This window comes from Vulpes vulpes, chromosome 3 (assembly GCF_048418805.1).
Source record: "Vulpes vulpes isolate BD-2025 chromosome 3, VulVul3, whole genome shotgun sequence".
Classification (NCBI taxonomy): domain Eukaryota; kingdom Metazoa; phylum Chordata; class Mammalia; order Carnivora; family Canidae; genus Vulpes; species Vulpes vulpes.
Genome location: NC_132782.1, coordinates 84,177,361 through 84,191,703, shown reverse-complemented (window position 1 = coordinate 84,191,703; position 14,343 = coordinate 84,177,361). Strand labels below are relative to the sequence as shown.

The following is a 14,343-nucleotide window of genomic DNA, read 5'->3' as shown; positions in this document are numbered from 1 at the left end:
ACTCGCAGTAGGTTTGTGTGTATGGGATGCTCTAAGCCAACTAGGGGTGACCTGCTGAGTGGATCTACCTAACATACTGGAAAGGAGCAGGTCTAGCTGCAGCCCCAGCTGCTGGAGCGTTCTCGACCCTCCTACCTGAGGAGGTGAAGACCAGGGTGACAGAACATAGCCTGGAGAGTGGAGCTGCACCTGTCAATAAGGAGGACATCATGAACAGTCTGATAGGACCAGGAAAGGAAATCAGTTGTTTCGGGTGGGAATGGTTAAGATTCCGAAGCATGGCTATAGCCTTTGTGATACCCAACGTGAAGAGCAACCATTTTGCTCTCAAGAAACATCCATGGAGGCTTTCAACAAACAACATGCTTCCCTTTTTCAGAGAATTGTCTCTTTCCCTTCATAGGATTTTTTATTTTCCTCTTCTCACTCTATTCTTTTTCTTATGAATGAAATTTTTAAACTCTTCTTGTGTTTCAATATTAAATACTGCCTTTCCATAATATGCTCAGTAAGTAGTTACTGAATGTCCAGTTAAATGACTTAAAAAGGGGGTTCCTGTGATCTCTGTGTTGGGGTTTTTGACAAAAGTCCGACAGAATATCTACTTTTTTGGGTTTTTATACAACTAATAAATGCATATTCTTTGAAAATTGGAATACTGTATTTTTTATTTTTTTTATTTTTTAGTATTTATTCAAGTATAACCGACTTACAGTGGTACATTAGTTTCAGGGCTACAGCTTAGTGATTCAGCAATTCTGTACATTACTTAGCTCTCCCCACGAGAAGTGTAATCACCATCTGTCCCCGTACAAAGTTATTACAATAATACTGATTCTATTGAATACTGTAAGAAGAATCTGAGTCTTAATATGGACTAAGCAGGAAGAAGTGGTCTCATCAGTTACTGATTTACTGATTTTTTACCATGAATGTAATGTAAGTGTGTATGTGTCTGTATGTCTGCCTATGTATTGAGTGGCAAACAATGTCCCATGACACCTTAAGGTCCTTATGGCTTCTATCCTGCCATACTTCTTTTTTTTTTTTTTCTATCCTGCCATACTTCTGAGATGAACTTCCTTCTTTACTGAAAATACTGAGGATTGCTAAGTCGCAGTTTTATTCATATGGAATTTCAAGGGACCCCAAATAGCCAAACAACCTTGAAAAAGAACAAAGTAAGAGGATTCATACTTTCCAATTTCAAACATTACTACAAAACTACAGCAATCAAAACATGTGATACTAGGGTAAGAGTAAAAATACAGATCAATGGAATAGAATTGAGAGTCCAGAAATAGTGCTATATATGGAAAAGCAACAGATTTTCAACAAGGATGCCAAAAATCATTATATAGAAGAAAAATGGGCTTTTCAACAAATGGTGAAGGGACAACTAGATACCCACATGCAAAAGAATGAATTGAACCCTTACACCATATATAAAAATTAATTCAAAATCAATCAGACCTAAATGTAAAGCTGAAACTATAAAACCTTTAGAAGGAAACATAGGTGTCAATCTTCACAGTCATGGATTAAGTATCAGTTTCTTAAACCTAACACCAAAATCAGAAGCAGCAAAAGAAAAACTTGAATTTCATCAAAATTAAAAACTTTTGGGACATCTGGGTGGCTCAGCAGTTGACCAGCTGCCTTTGGCTCAGGGCATGGTCCCAGAATCCGGGATTGAGCCCCACACTGGGCTCCTGCAGAGAGCCTGCTTCTCCCTCTGGCTTATGTCTCTGCCTCTGTCTCTGTCTCTGTCTCTGTCTCTCTCTCTCTCTCTCGTCTCTCATGAATAAATAAAATTTTTAAAAATAATAAAACAAGAATGTATTCAGTTCTTTTAAAAAATTAAAAACTTTTGCATCAAAGGACATGATCAGTGAAGTGAAAACCCACTGAATGGGTGAAAATATTTGGGAATCATAGTTAAGAACCTAGTATCCAGAATATGTAAAGAACTCAACAACAAACATACAAACAACCCAATTAAAAAATGGGCAAAAGATCTGAGTAGACATTTCTCTAAAGAAAATATACCAATAGTCAATAAGTACATGAAAAGATATTTAACATCATTAGGGAAATGTGAACCATACCACAATGAGCTAACACTTCACCCCACTAAGATGGCTACAATTTTAAAAAAGAAAGAAAAAAAAGAGAAGGAAGGAAAGAAAAAGGAAGAAGGTAGGAAGAGGATAACCAAGTATTGATGGGGATGTGGATAAATTGAAACCCATTTATACATCGCTGCTGGGAATGTAAATGGTGTAGCTGCTGTTGGAAAACAGTTTTGTAGTTCCTTAAAACGAGTAACCATATGCCCCAGCAATTCCACTCCTAGGTATTTACCCAAGAGAGTTGAAGACATATATCCACACAAAAACTAGTATATGAATGTTCATAGCACCATTATTCATAATAGCCAACAAGTAGAAACAGTTCGGGTGTCCATCAACTGAAAAATGGATCAAAATGTGTGTAAGCCATACAATGAAATCATATTAAACCATAAACAGGAATGAAGTACTGATATGTGCTACAACACAGATACACTTCAAAAGCATGCTAAGTGAAAGAAGCCAGTCACAAAGACCACATATTCTATGATTGATTCCATTTATAGGAAAGGTCCAGAACAGGAAAATCTGTATACAAGAGGAAATAAATATACATATGGAGAGAAAGTATATCAGTGGTTGTTTATTTGGGGGGAAGGAGCATGGAAGTTTGGGGGTAAAAACTAAGAGTTGTAGGGTTTCTTTTCAAGTTGATGAAAAAGTCCTAAAATTGTATTAATAAATGCACAACCCTGTGACTACACTAAAAGCCATTGAATTGTAAACTTTAAGTGGATGGATTATATGACATATGAAACTGTATAAAGCTATTTTAAAATGTTATCAGGGGAATTCCAAATGACATGTTTTTTCCACCCTTGGTTACTTGGCTGGACTCTGGTTACAGTAGATGAGGGATTCTTTATAAAATACTTGCATAGCAGAAAGAAAAATTATTAATTTTCTAGTTAATGATTTTTGGGGGGACCAAATGTATTTCCTTAGGAATGAGCCTTCCTGATTTGCCCAGGGATAATTTTGGATTCAGAAGGAGAAAACAAAACCAGGTCGTTGAGAATTTGAGAGCAAGGGAGATCTGAGGGGGAAGATGTTTCTACAGGAAGGTAAGAGGCTGGAACACCCTCAGACAGATGGGATGGAGAGGTTCAAGAAAAGAGAAGCTTGATATTTAGTTTTAAATTATCTGCTAAATCATACTGTGATATAAACCTCCCTTCCTTTTACCCCTGAATCAGCAGCAAAACTCTACCATCTTTTCTGGGTGAAATGAGGGATATGAGTTTAAAAAGTAGAAATTTGGCTCTAGATGTGAGTTGCTGCTGGTCTGGAGACAAGAGGATAGTTTCTGTCCAGTGGAGAACAAGTATTGAGCAAAAGTCCGAGCTGGCAGTGGGCTCAAGTCGACATAAGCCTCTGAGTTCACAGTAATCTGCCTAAGGGATATGGCTGAGTGTTTGGATAAATTAAATCTGAATGTTCAAGGACAATGGGTTATATATGTGCAGAAGGCCAATCTGAATATGACAAATGCTGTGGGGCTGGCGACATTCATAGATTACAGGCCTTTCAAGTTGGGGGGAGCAGAGAACATGGAACAACAGAGGAAGGGTAAGTAGAGTCACCATGACAGTGAAATCGTATTCAGCAACAGGAATGCCAAAAGCAGCAGTATTATTGTGCAGGACAGGGGAGAAGCACAGTTTTATGGAGGCTTCTGCTGGCTGACTCTGGAACCAAGCCCGTGAAAATTGTGCGGCTGACACCAGAAGGTTCTGGTAGGAAGGCATAAGCAAGAGTTGTCCCGGGAAATGCTTCAGGCAGCGTGGCCACTATGGCCCTTAGAGATGCTTCAACAGCCTCTAATTTGTCATGGAAGTAAATCCCCACTCACTGGATGTTCGGAAGAAGATCCAATCATAGGGTTCCCTTCAGAAGTGAGTCAGGTAGCTTCATAACTCTGTAAAGTAGAAAACCAAATGGGACCTGAGACTTTTTCTAAGTAGGAAGAAGACTAAGTGGAAAGGCAGGAAGTACAACAGACTGAGTACCCTGGTCCTGATTCATTGGAAGGAATTGTCAAACTGAGAGAGATGTGGATTGGGAGATGAAATGGGAGCAGTGGTCAGAAGACATCTGCCTAGAACCTGGTTTTCTGTTTTGCAACATGTGGGAGTTGTGCCTCCCAGAGGTGGAGGGACCTGCTGTGGGAGATCATCAGGACAGAGACATCAGAAGCAAGAAGAAGGAGGGATGCCAGTGCCTTCTCACCTGCTTCTTGGAACTGCTCTTTGGCTTCCACCGCTGGGAAGTTATCAGTCGGATCCTTGTGTTTTTTGGTACTCTCTGAAGTTGAAGAGTAGTTAGAAGGAGATTTGTGCTTCCAGGTCCTCCACCATTTCCCCAGGCCCAGGAGCACAAGCTCCACAAGAGTAAATAAGAGACAGAGCCCACTGACCCCAAACATGGTCTTTAGGAAGATGGTCTTCTCAAAGGGGCGGGACAGGTAACAGGTTATACTACCAAGGCAAGGTTCTCGACGACATACAAAGGAGCTAGGCATCTTGAACCCATACAGATGGTACTGCAACCCCAAGGCTGCTCCCTCAAGGACCAGCCGCACCCCCAGCTGTGCTACATAGGCCCAGAGCAGCCTGGGGCTTCTAGCCCCTGAGGCATCTCTGCTCTTCTCCCCCTGGTGGATCAGGGTCTCCTCCTTCACCTTCCCTGATTCTTCCCACCGCCAGATCACATGATAGAGAATGAGACCCATGTACAGGGTGCTGGGCACAGCCACCAAGATGACCTGGAAGGCCCAGAAGCGCAGTGGGGAGAAGGGGTGGAAGGCATCATAGCAGGCGGCCTTGCAGCCTGCCTGCTGAGTGTGACACACAAATTCACTCTGCTCATCACCATAGATCCCTGTCCCACTGGCAGCCAGCAGCACAAGACGGAATCCCAGGAGCACGGGAAGTAGGAGGTGCCCCACGGCAGTGGAATGCCTGCTGTCTTCAGCCAACAGCTGCCTCAGGAAACTGCCACACATCCTGTTAGGGACCAGAGGACAATAATGAGTGTGGGTGTGTTGCTCCCTGTCCTTTAGGAGGAGGGCAAGACCACCTCTTTCCTGTTAATCCAAGGATAGATAAAGCAATCCTTCTTGCTCTTCTCCAAGGGTCTGGTTGATTTATTCCCGAGACTGATGGCTCCTAATTACAGATAATGGAGTCATCTATGTAAAATAGTGAGTGGATGTGGGTATGGCTCTCTCTCCTGCCCCCCTCTGTACGGTGTGGTAGAAGACTAAGGTCTATCTTTGTCTCTCTTTCCCTCTCTCCCTCTGTCGCTTTCCCAAAGGCTAGTCAGAGTCCAGAGCCCTCTGAAAACAGTCACTTCCCCAGCTGATGGCCACCTAGCCTGGTGCTACTACTGTCAGTGGCACCTGAACACGACCCCAGGGGAACATGCATTCTCTTGCCCTCTGCTTTTCTCTGCCACCATGCCTCAGCTGCTCACAGGTGTGTGGGTCTGGCCTTCACTCTCATCAAGGTAGTACGACTGAGATGCGATTAGGATAGGGGGCTCAATGTGGATCAAGTGAACAGAGTGAGTGTCAAGGCCCGCTTTAGTCTGGTGTTCCTTAGACCTAACCAGCTTTGGAAAAGGAGAACATTTTAAAGAAAACCAAGGGGGATCCCTGGGTGGCTCAGGGGTTTAGCACCTGCCTTTGGCCCAGGGTGTGATCCTGGAGTTCCGGGATCGAGTCCCACATCAGATTCCTATGCCTGTGTCCCTGCCTCCCTCTCTCTCTCTCTCTCTCACGAATAAATAATTTTAAAAATCTTAAAAAAAAAAAATTAAAAACAGAAAGAAAGAAAAAGAAAGAAAGAAAGAAAGAAAGAAAGAAAGAAAGAAAGAAAGAAAGAAAGGAAGGAAGGAAGGAAGGAAGGAAGGAAGGAAGGAAGGAAGAAAGAAAGAAAGAAAGAAAGAAAGAAAGAAAACCCAGCAGAGTCTACTAAGGGAATGCAATGAGGTATAAGGCTAAAGCCAGAGCTGACTGGATAAAAATTTGAAATTCGGCCCTGCTTTGTCATTGTTCCTTGGGCTCATCTCTCCTGCATGGTGAGAGGTGACCATGGTCAGGAACAGGGTTCAGAAATCTGTCACTTCTCCAGACAGAATAGCACCCTGCTGCAGCCCTCATGCTATCTTTATCTTTGTCACAACAGGGAGCCCTCCTCAATGCCCAGCCACTGTTTCTCACCATCCCTGTTCAGCCCAAACTCTTTTTTTTTCCCTTGAGGATAATTAAATTACTGTTTTGCTTCTAATTTTTAAGTGAGGCTTTTATTTATTTTTTAAATATTTTATTTATTTATTCATGAGAGACACAGATAGAGAGAGAGGCAGAGACACAGGCAGAGGGAGAAGCAGGCTCCCCATGGGGAGCCCGGCACGGGACCCAATCCCGGATCCCAGGATCACAACCTATGCCAAAGGCAGATGCTCAACCGCTGAGCCACTCAAGAGTCCTCTAATAATAACTTTTTAAAGGAATGTACAAGTAATGCTTTTTAGATCAGTTCACCACTTACTGTAATGTTTTGCTTTTTTAGTTTGTGCTTTTTACTTTTTACATATATTTGATCCTTTTAGTTGAAAATTATACCCTTAATTACAGTTTATTCATCTTTTTAAATGATTTCTTTTTCAAATTTTCAAGTTACTTTATAAGTTCAGTAGGGTGATGATTTTCAAATTTTCAAACCCAGCCAATATAATTTAATGACTTGGACTTTTCCACAGTAATTAAATAATTATAGATTTAAGTACATAATTCTAATAACATTTTAAAATGTAAGCATCCTTTTAAATTACATTAGCCCTAAAAGCATTTGAATCTTTCTAAATAATAGTAAATTTTTAAGAAATAGTGGTAAATAAAATCAGCAATCTGTGGGACCCACATTAAAAAATGCCTATAAAGTGATATCAAAATTAGGAAATGACATCTTTTTTCCATTAATCAGCCCAAACTCTTATACACTGGATCCCTTCAGTCTCAGAAGATCCTGAAAACCTTTTATTCCACAAGGAAAAATAGAAACTCTTTGATGGGGAGCCACGCAGCCCCCCCCCCTCTTGTCATGCCACTTATTCCTGTCGGATATTAGAGAAGTGGCTCTCCACTTGTCCAAGTCCACTCTCCCTCCCAGACCTATGTCCTTGGCCCCCTGCCAGCTGCATCAAGGACTTATCCACCCTTGTTTCCTCTCTGCACTTGCTTAGGTGCGTCCCTTTCAACTCCAGTAATAGTAACAACCTGGATTTCTAAGTTTTTGACATGGCAGCAAATGAGACATGCCCTATTTTGCCTCATATCAGCTTCCCAATCATAATACCTAAAAAGACACACAAGGCAATTTAAATGGGTACTCATGTTATAAACTATAGCTGACCCTTGAACAGTGTGGGGGTTAGGGGGCACTGACCCCTACACAGTCAAAAATCTACATATAACTTTTGGCTCCTCCCCAAAACTTAACTCCTTAAGCCTTCTGTTGAGCAAAAGTCTTGCCAACAACATAGTCAATTAACACGTTTTGTATGAGTATTATATACTGTATTCTTCCAGTAAAAGTAAGCTACAGAAAAAAATATGTTACTGAGAAAATCATAAGGAAGAGAAAATATGTTCACACTAGTTTATGTATATTGAAAAAAAAAACCATCTATAGGCTGGAAGGCAGGGATAGGAGCAGGTGCAGCTACTGGCCTGGCCTGGCTCCAGGATAGTGATGTTCCACAGCCTGATGACCCCAACTCAATGGACGCAGCTTCCAAGTGGATCCTCAGGCAGGGACAGCCATCCAGCAGCACAGTACAGCTGCCCCATCTGCCTGGACATGCACCACCAGCCTGAAGCCATTGACAGCTGCAGCCACTCATGAGTTGCCCACCTCCAGGAAGCTACCTTGAGGAGGGGTCGATGCCCAGCAGGGAGAAGTCTAGGTGCACAGCTGCCCTGGGGCAGCACCAAACCCCAGGTGTTCGACCTGACCACTCCAACAGCACACGGGATGACCTACAGCCCTGCCAACGTCCTTAGCAATCCTCCCTGGGGAACTTAAGGGCACCAGGCTCAACTCCTGCCCTAGTAGCCTTCCATTCCATCCCATGAAGTGGAATGGGCAGTTGTAAATAAATGCCTTTATTGTGGCTTTTGCTGTCAACTCCTTAAAAAAAAAATCTGCTGGGGCATCTTGCGGGCTAGGGGCATGCCACTCTTGATCTCAGGGTCATGAGTTTGAGCCCCACATTGAGCATAGAGATTACTTTAAAAAATACATATATAAGTGTACCAGCAGGGTTCAAATTTGTGTTATTCAAGTGTGACGTATATAGATAAGAACAGGCCATTATGCCAGAGTTTAGGCAGAATGGACACTTCTGTGCAGTCAGAACAGATAGAATGAGTTGCTTCCAAGCGACTGTTATAAGGGGCTTAATTGACCAGAGAACCATATCATTATCCACCAGCTGTGAGAAACCGTATTTGGAACCACTAGCAATCAGAGTCAGAACCTCTTCTACCTGCCACTCAGTCCCTATGTTTCTACCTCTGTCACAGACTGTGAAGACTCAGAGTAAATCAGGCCACTGAAGATTCTTCTCCATAAAACTGAGTTGAGATTTTTAGAAGAAACCTACTTTCAGTCCTTAGAAAGATGCAATATCATGGCCTCATGATTAAAGATGGCAGACTGAAGATAGAGATTTACCCCCTCTAATTCCCAAGACTCTGAGAAAATGAGAGTAGATGGATCGTTAAGTATTTAAACCCACTACAAGGGAGGAGAAAGATCACTAGTGGCACAACGAAAATCCACTTTGAAGGCAAATCGGATTGTGGTGCTGGCAAGCACATGGGTAATTCTTCCAGAATTCAGAGGAAGAAAAATGAGTCATTGAAAATCTGTTTCCTAATTTGAAAATCAAGACCACAATAAAGCAAAATCACTAGCTTGCTTATTGATGAGAAAACACTTAGTGGAGTGCCTGGGGAAAAAAAAAGAAGTTGCTCTGTAAATGTTCAACCAAGTTTTGATTTGGAGGGATACTGAGTCCCACAGAGAACCAGAAGGAAGATCAGCTTCCACGGCTGGCCGTGGGTCTCAGCCTTGGCAACAGTGATATCTGGAGCCTGATCATTTTATTTAGGGTAGGGAATGCTGGCATGTGTGTTTTGAGATGTTTAGCAGCATTCCTGGCCTTGGTCCACTAGATGCCAGTAGCACACTTCTCCACAAATGTCCAACCCCCAAATGTCTCCAGACACTGCTAAATGTCCCCTAGGGTCAGATGCACCCCGGTTGAGAACTACCACCTTTGGAGGACACTGACCATTACCACTCCAGCTCTGTAAGCAAGACATCTGTAGTGGAGCATCTCGGAGGGGATTTATTTAGTGACCAGCCCATTTCCAGGCTGCTTGCACATTGTCATTCAACAAGCCCCATCTATGAGGAAGCCTGCAGCCTCTCCCTGTCTTATGTGAGGCTGTGGGGTCCTTCCACTTCAGGGAGGCAGAAGGCTCTGGGGGCTTCCGCCCTGGTTCTCCTGGAGCATTGCCAAACTAAAAGCTAACTTGGTAAATTCTCATGTCTGGCTCTCAGCCTCACCACATTTCAAAGTACAGGCCCAACATGCTCTAAGCACATCTCCAGCACATTCCCAGCAGACCTGGAATTTAACACAGAGCAGGCTTGGCATATTCTGATGTTGGGAATTTTAGTAATTCTTGGAGGCACTATCCCTGGTTCTTCTCTCTTTCTCTCTCTCCTGTGCCCACTCCAGACCTGTAGCCAGACACCCAATGTCCTCTGAGAGGCTCTAGGAACTGAACTGGGGTCTCCAGAGCTTTGGAGATTTGGGAGAGAGAGAACAGAAAAAGCAGGACAAAAGGATTTGCCCAAGAACCCCATGGCTTGGAGCTTCCATATCTAATTCTGAGCACTCTTCTGATCCTCTGCACTGTGGCTGTTACCACCAAAAACTAATCCTGGGACCTCCTGGAAAGTTCACACAAAACTGTGCTCCATCTCCCAAAGTCTAGAGACCAAAGGCAATTTCTTTAAAAACCAGGGCCTAAATACAGGCCTTCCTCCTCCCTCATCTCCTGCATTCTTGGGAGCTTGTAGTCCCATTTGTTCTAGCCATCCCCAGCCCTCTGGTCTCCCTCATTCCCCTCCTACAAACACATCTACAGCTTTGCCCATGGGTCCAGAGGCCCCAAGTTAGAATGGGACTAGGGGAGCTTAGGGCTCAGCATTGTTTTCAAAGTTCAGTTCAAGGGACACCATTCTGTTTCTAGAAGTGGAGAAATAGTTCAAAAATAACTCTTTTGGGAAGGAGTTGGCAGTATTTGAGCCCTGTCAAGATTTTTTTTAACAATAAATTTATTTTTTATTGGTGTTCAATTTGCCAACATACAGAATAACACCCAGTGCTCATGCCGTCAAGTGCCCCCTTCAGTGCCCGTCACCCATTCACCCCCACCCCCCGCCCTCCTCCCCTTCCACCACCCCTAGTTCATTTCCCAGAGTTAGGAGTCTTTATGTTCTGTCTCCCTTTCTGATATTTCCTACCCATTTCTTCTCCCTTCCCTTCTATTCCCTTTCACTATTATTTATATTCCCCAAATGAATGAGAACATATAATGTTTGTCCTTCTCCGATTGACTTATTTCACTCAGCATAATGATTTTACTTAATGAAGCAATACCCGTGAACTCAAGATTTGGGGGAGGGTGGAAAGCCCAGAGTGTGAGGGGATTTTCAAATATGTAAATAGATTTTTAAAAATTCCATCATGATTTTGGTAAGAATGTTTCTAAGCATTTCTGTTCTTTGGAAGAAAAATTCAGGATCCCCTTGGTTTCAGAAACCCTCCCAGCCAATTAAGGCATGAGGGAGAGACGTGCACCAAGGGCAGTGCTGGACCCGGCTCACTGCTCCCGTGTTGCCCCATCTGGCCTGGAAAACGTTCTAGATTCTTGCACCCAAAATACGACCCCTGGATGCACAGGCATCACCAGGATTGCAGAATCTCAGGCTGCATCCCAGGCTTAGCAAATCAAATCTGAATTGTACTAATACCGCCCCAGGTCCCTGGTATATGCATGAGTTAGAGAAACCCAGTCTAGCACCCAGGCAGCCCCCACTCCCACTGCCCCCAGGCCCCTGCGCCAGCCCAGTTGCTCTCTGCCCAGTACTCACCTGGCAGCACTGAGCAAGAGCACCAACAGCGGAGAAAAGAGGCAGGGCAGAGTCCTCAGGCTGGAGCCAGCAGGGTCCCAGCTCTCCCCCAGGCCCTGCCTCCTGCCACCACCCACGTCTTCCCCCTCCCCTCTTCATTCCTGGCAGCCTGGCACAGAAAGGCAGCTGGAGGAGCCGGCAGCCCTGCTATTGAAGAATGGGCTCTGGAGAATAGCCTTCTGTTGTTGCGGGTGAGGGGTACCTCTTTTAAGTGCGCTGAAACAGGGATTTTGGAAACCATCTGAAAGGAGAGCAGTGGCCTCTGCATGTTGGGGGTTGGGGAGGGTCAGTACACAAAGGCAACAACAGATAAAATTTCTTTAAGTTTAAATCTCTATGAAGCCCTCCACTGTCCCCCACTTTGGCCAAAGTACCCAAAGCACAAGTTTATACACAAAAGAATGTGCATGTGAGTGTGTGTGTGTGTGTGTGTGTGTGTGTGTGTGGCTGGGTGAAACTGCTTGATGGGCCTCTGCTCCATGTCCCTCAGGAACTCAGGGAGCCAAAGCCCCTCTCCACCAGGCCCAGTGAGACCTGTGACACCTGCCTGACACCCCATTCCCGGCCCCATTGCTAGAGCAGGAGCTCCTTCAGAGGAAGGAAGGGGCAAGGCTGGGTCAGCAGGTGGTGGGTGAGAGAATAACTCATTGCCACAGAGTCTTGACCAGAGCTAACCCTGCACTCTCCATGGAAGAGAGTTCCAGATGCTGCCCCTGTGGGCCTTTGGGGCATTGTTCAACCATCTTCTAGATGGTCCCTCTCTCTAGGTTTGAGATGCAGGAGGCAGCACCCTCACCCCTTACCCTTGAGGAGAACTAACAGCATATCTCTTTCCAAAGATATCCTCTCTCTAATTTCCAACAACTTTTGCCATAGTATATGACTCTGATGTGGGCACAGGGCTTAAGAATGGCATAACCATTATTTCTTTATTTGGGGCTTTTTTTTGTTATTTGAAATATTTCATCTCAGACTAGCAAGTCACTTCAGAGTGTCATCATACATGTTGTATTTTCTAAAACATTACATCTTGAAATCCCAAATTTTCCAATTTAATATCCCATTACACTAACATTTATTCAGTACTTAATAAATCAATGATGAATATTCTAAGTGCTAGATGGCTACTAATTTACTTATCCCCCATGACAACCTCATGATGTAAGTCTATTATCATCCTCTTTTACAGAAAAGAGAGATAAAGAACAGAGACATTATGTAACTTATTCAAGGTTAACCAGCTAGTGAGTTGGAGAATTTGGGATTTGAAAAGGCAGTCTGGCTGCAGATGGCAAACTCTTAAACACTACAACATGGCCAGCTTCCCTGTTATTCAAATTAGCACCTTTGAAAGAGCTTCTGATTGTAGACCCATTGTTATTTTGTACCATCAAGAAAATTAAAATCCTCTGCTTGCATGTTCTACACCTCAATGACTAACTTCACCATCTGCCCCAGACCCCAATCAAAAACTTGGGCGTCATCACTGACAGCCTCTCCTTCATTGACCACATCTTCTCAACTGACTGGTGGTACTGATTCTGTCCCTTAAATTAAGATGGTGTTGTAGTTCAAGAATGAATTACTGTAACACCATCCTAGTGTCCCCACTCCTAGATTTGTTTTCCTCTAATTCATTCTGTGCATTGCAAACAGATTATTTAACTCAATTCTTATTTAAATTTACCAACATTTACAGTTTCTTTGCTCAGTGTTGCTTCTTGAATCTCATACTTTCCATCTGGGTTAAATTTTCCTTTCTTCCTTTTTTAAACCATCTTAATCATTTTATGTGTGAAGTTCAATAATGTTATATGTACTCATGTTGCTGTGCAACAGATCTCTGGAACTCTTTCATCTTGCAAAACTGAAACCTTGTACCCATTTCTCCCTCCCCTCTGCCCCTGGTGACACCACTGTACCTTCTGTTACCACGAATTCGACTGCTTTAGATACCTTATGTCAGTGGAATCATACAGCATCTGTCTTTATGTGACTGGCTTAGTTTAAGGCCTTCAGGATTCATCCAGATTGTAGTTATCCATCAGAACTTTATTCTTTTTTGAGAGGTCAGATAATATTCATTGTGTGTATGAATGTATATATCAAATTCTGTTCATTCATTCATCCACTGATGGACATGTGGATTGCTTTCACCTCTTGACTATTGTAAATAGTGCTTCTGTGAACATGGGTATTCCAAATTTTCTTCTTCTGGAAACACAACCTTCTGTAGTATTTCCACTGGGGAACTGCCAGGGGTAAACTCTTTTCATTCTCTTTGGCCTAACAGTGCTTTCATTTGAGCCTCAATCTTGAATTGTCATTTAGTTGGCTTAAGAACACTTGGTTGAGGGATACCTGGAGGGCTCAGAAGTTGAACGGCTGCCTTTGGCACAGAGCGTGATCCCGGAATCCTGGGATTGAGCCCCATGTCAGGCTTCCTACATGGAGCCTGCTTCTCCCTCTGCCTAGTCTCTGCCCCTCTCTCTGTGTGTGCCTCTTGTGAATAAATAAAATCTTTAAAAAAATTATTTTATTTATTTGAGAGAGACAGAACACACACAAGTGTAGGGGGGTGGCAGAGGGAGAGGCAGGATCCCTGCTGAGCTGGAAGCCCTACACGGTGCTCCATCCCAGGACCCTAGGATCATGACCTGAGCCCAAGGTAGACACTTAACTGACTGAGCCACCCAGGCACCCCTTTCTTTCAGAACTTTAAAGATATTATTTAACTGCCTTCTCCTATCTAGCGGGTCTATAAGTCATTTCTGTTGACCACATAATTAAGCATCTGCTTTTGGCTCAGGTCATGATCCAGTGTCCTGGGATTGAGCTTGCTTCAGCCTCCCTCTCCCTCTGCCCCACCCCACCCTCAAGCTCGTGTGCTCTCTCTGTCAAATAAATAAATAAAACCTTTAAAAAGAAACTTTTAT

At 43.5% G+C, this 14,343-nt stretch overlaps 1 protein-coding gene across 1 annotated transcript; it reads right to left on the bottom strand.

Moving 5' to 3' along the window:
• Nucleotides 1-642: 642 nt before the first annotated feature.
• On the bottom strand, nt 643-11,559 carry GJC3 (gap junction protein gamma 3). The gene is made up of 3 exons (XM_026019694.2): nt 11,369-11,559; nt 4,362-5,137; nt 643-4,050 (listed from the first exon to the last, which is right to left on the bottom strand). Exons 2-3 carry the CDS (start codon nt 5,134-5,136, stop codon nt 4,043-4,045), a joined length of 783 nt encoding a protein of 260 aa, XP_025875479.1. The 5' UTR covers nt 5,137; nt 11,369-11,559; the 3' UTR covers nt 643-4,042.
• Between the last annotated feature and the right edge of the window lie 2,784 nt (nt 11,560-14,343).

Excerpts from the sequence above, each read along its gene's own strand:
- GJC3 (XM_026019694.2), bottom strand. The coding sequence starts at position 5,136 with ATGTGTGGCAGTTTCCTGAGGCAGCTGTTGGCTGAAGACAGCAGGCAT.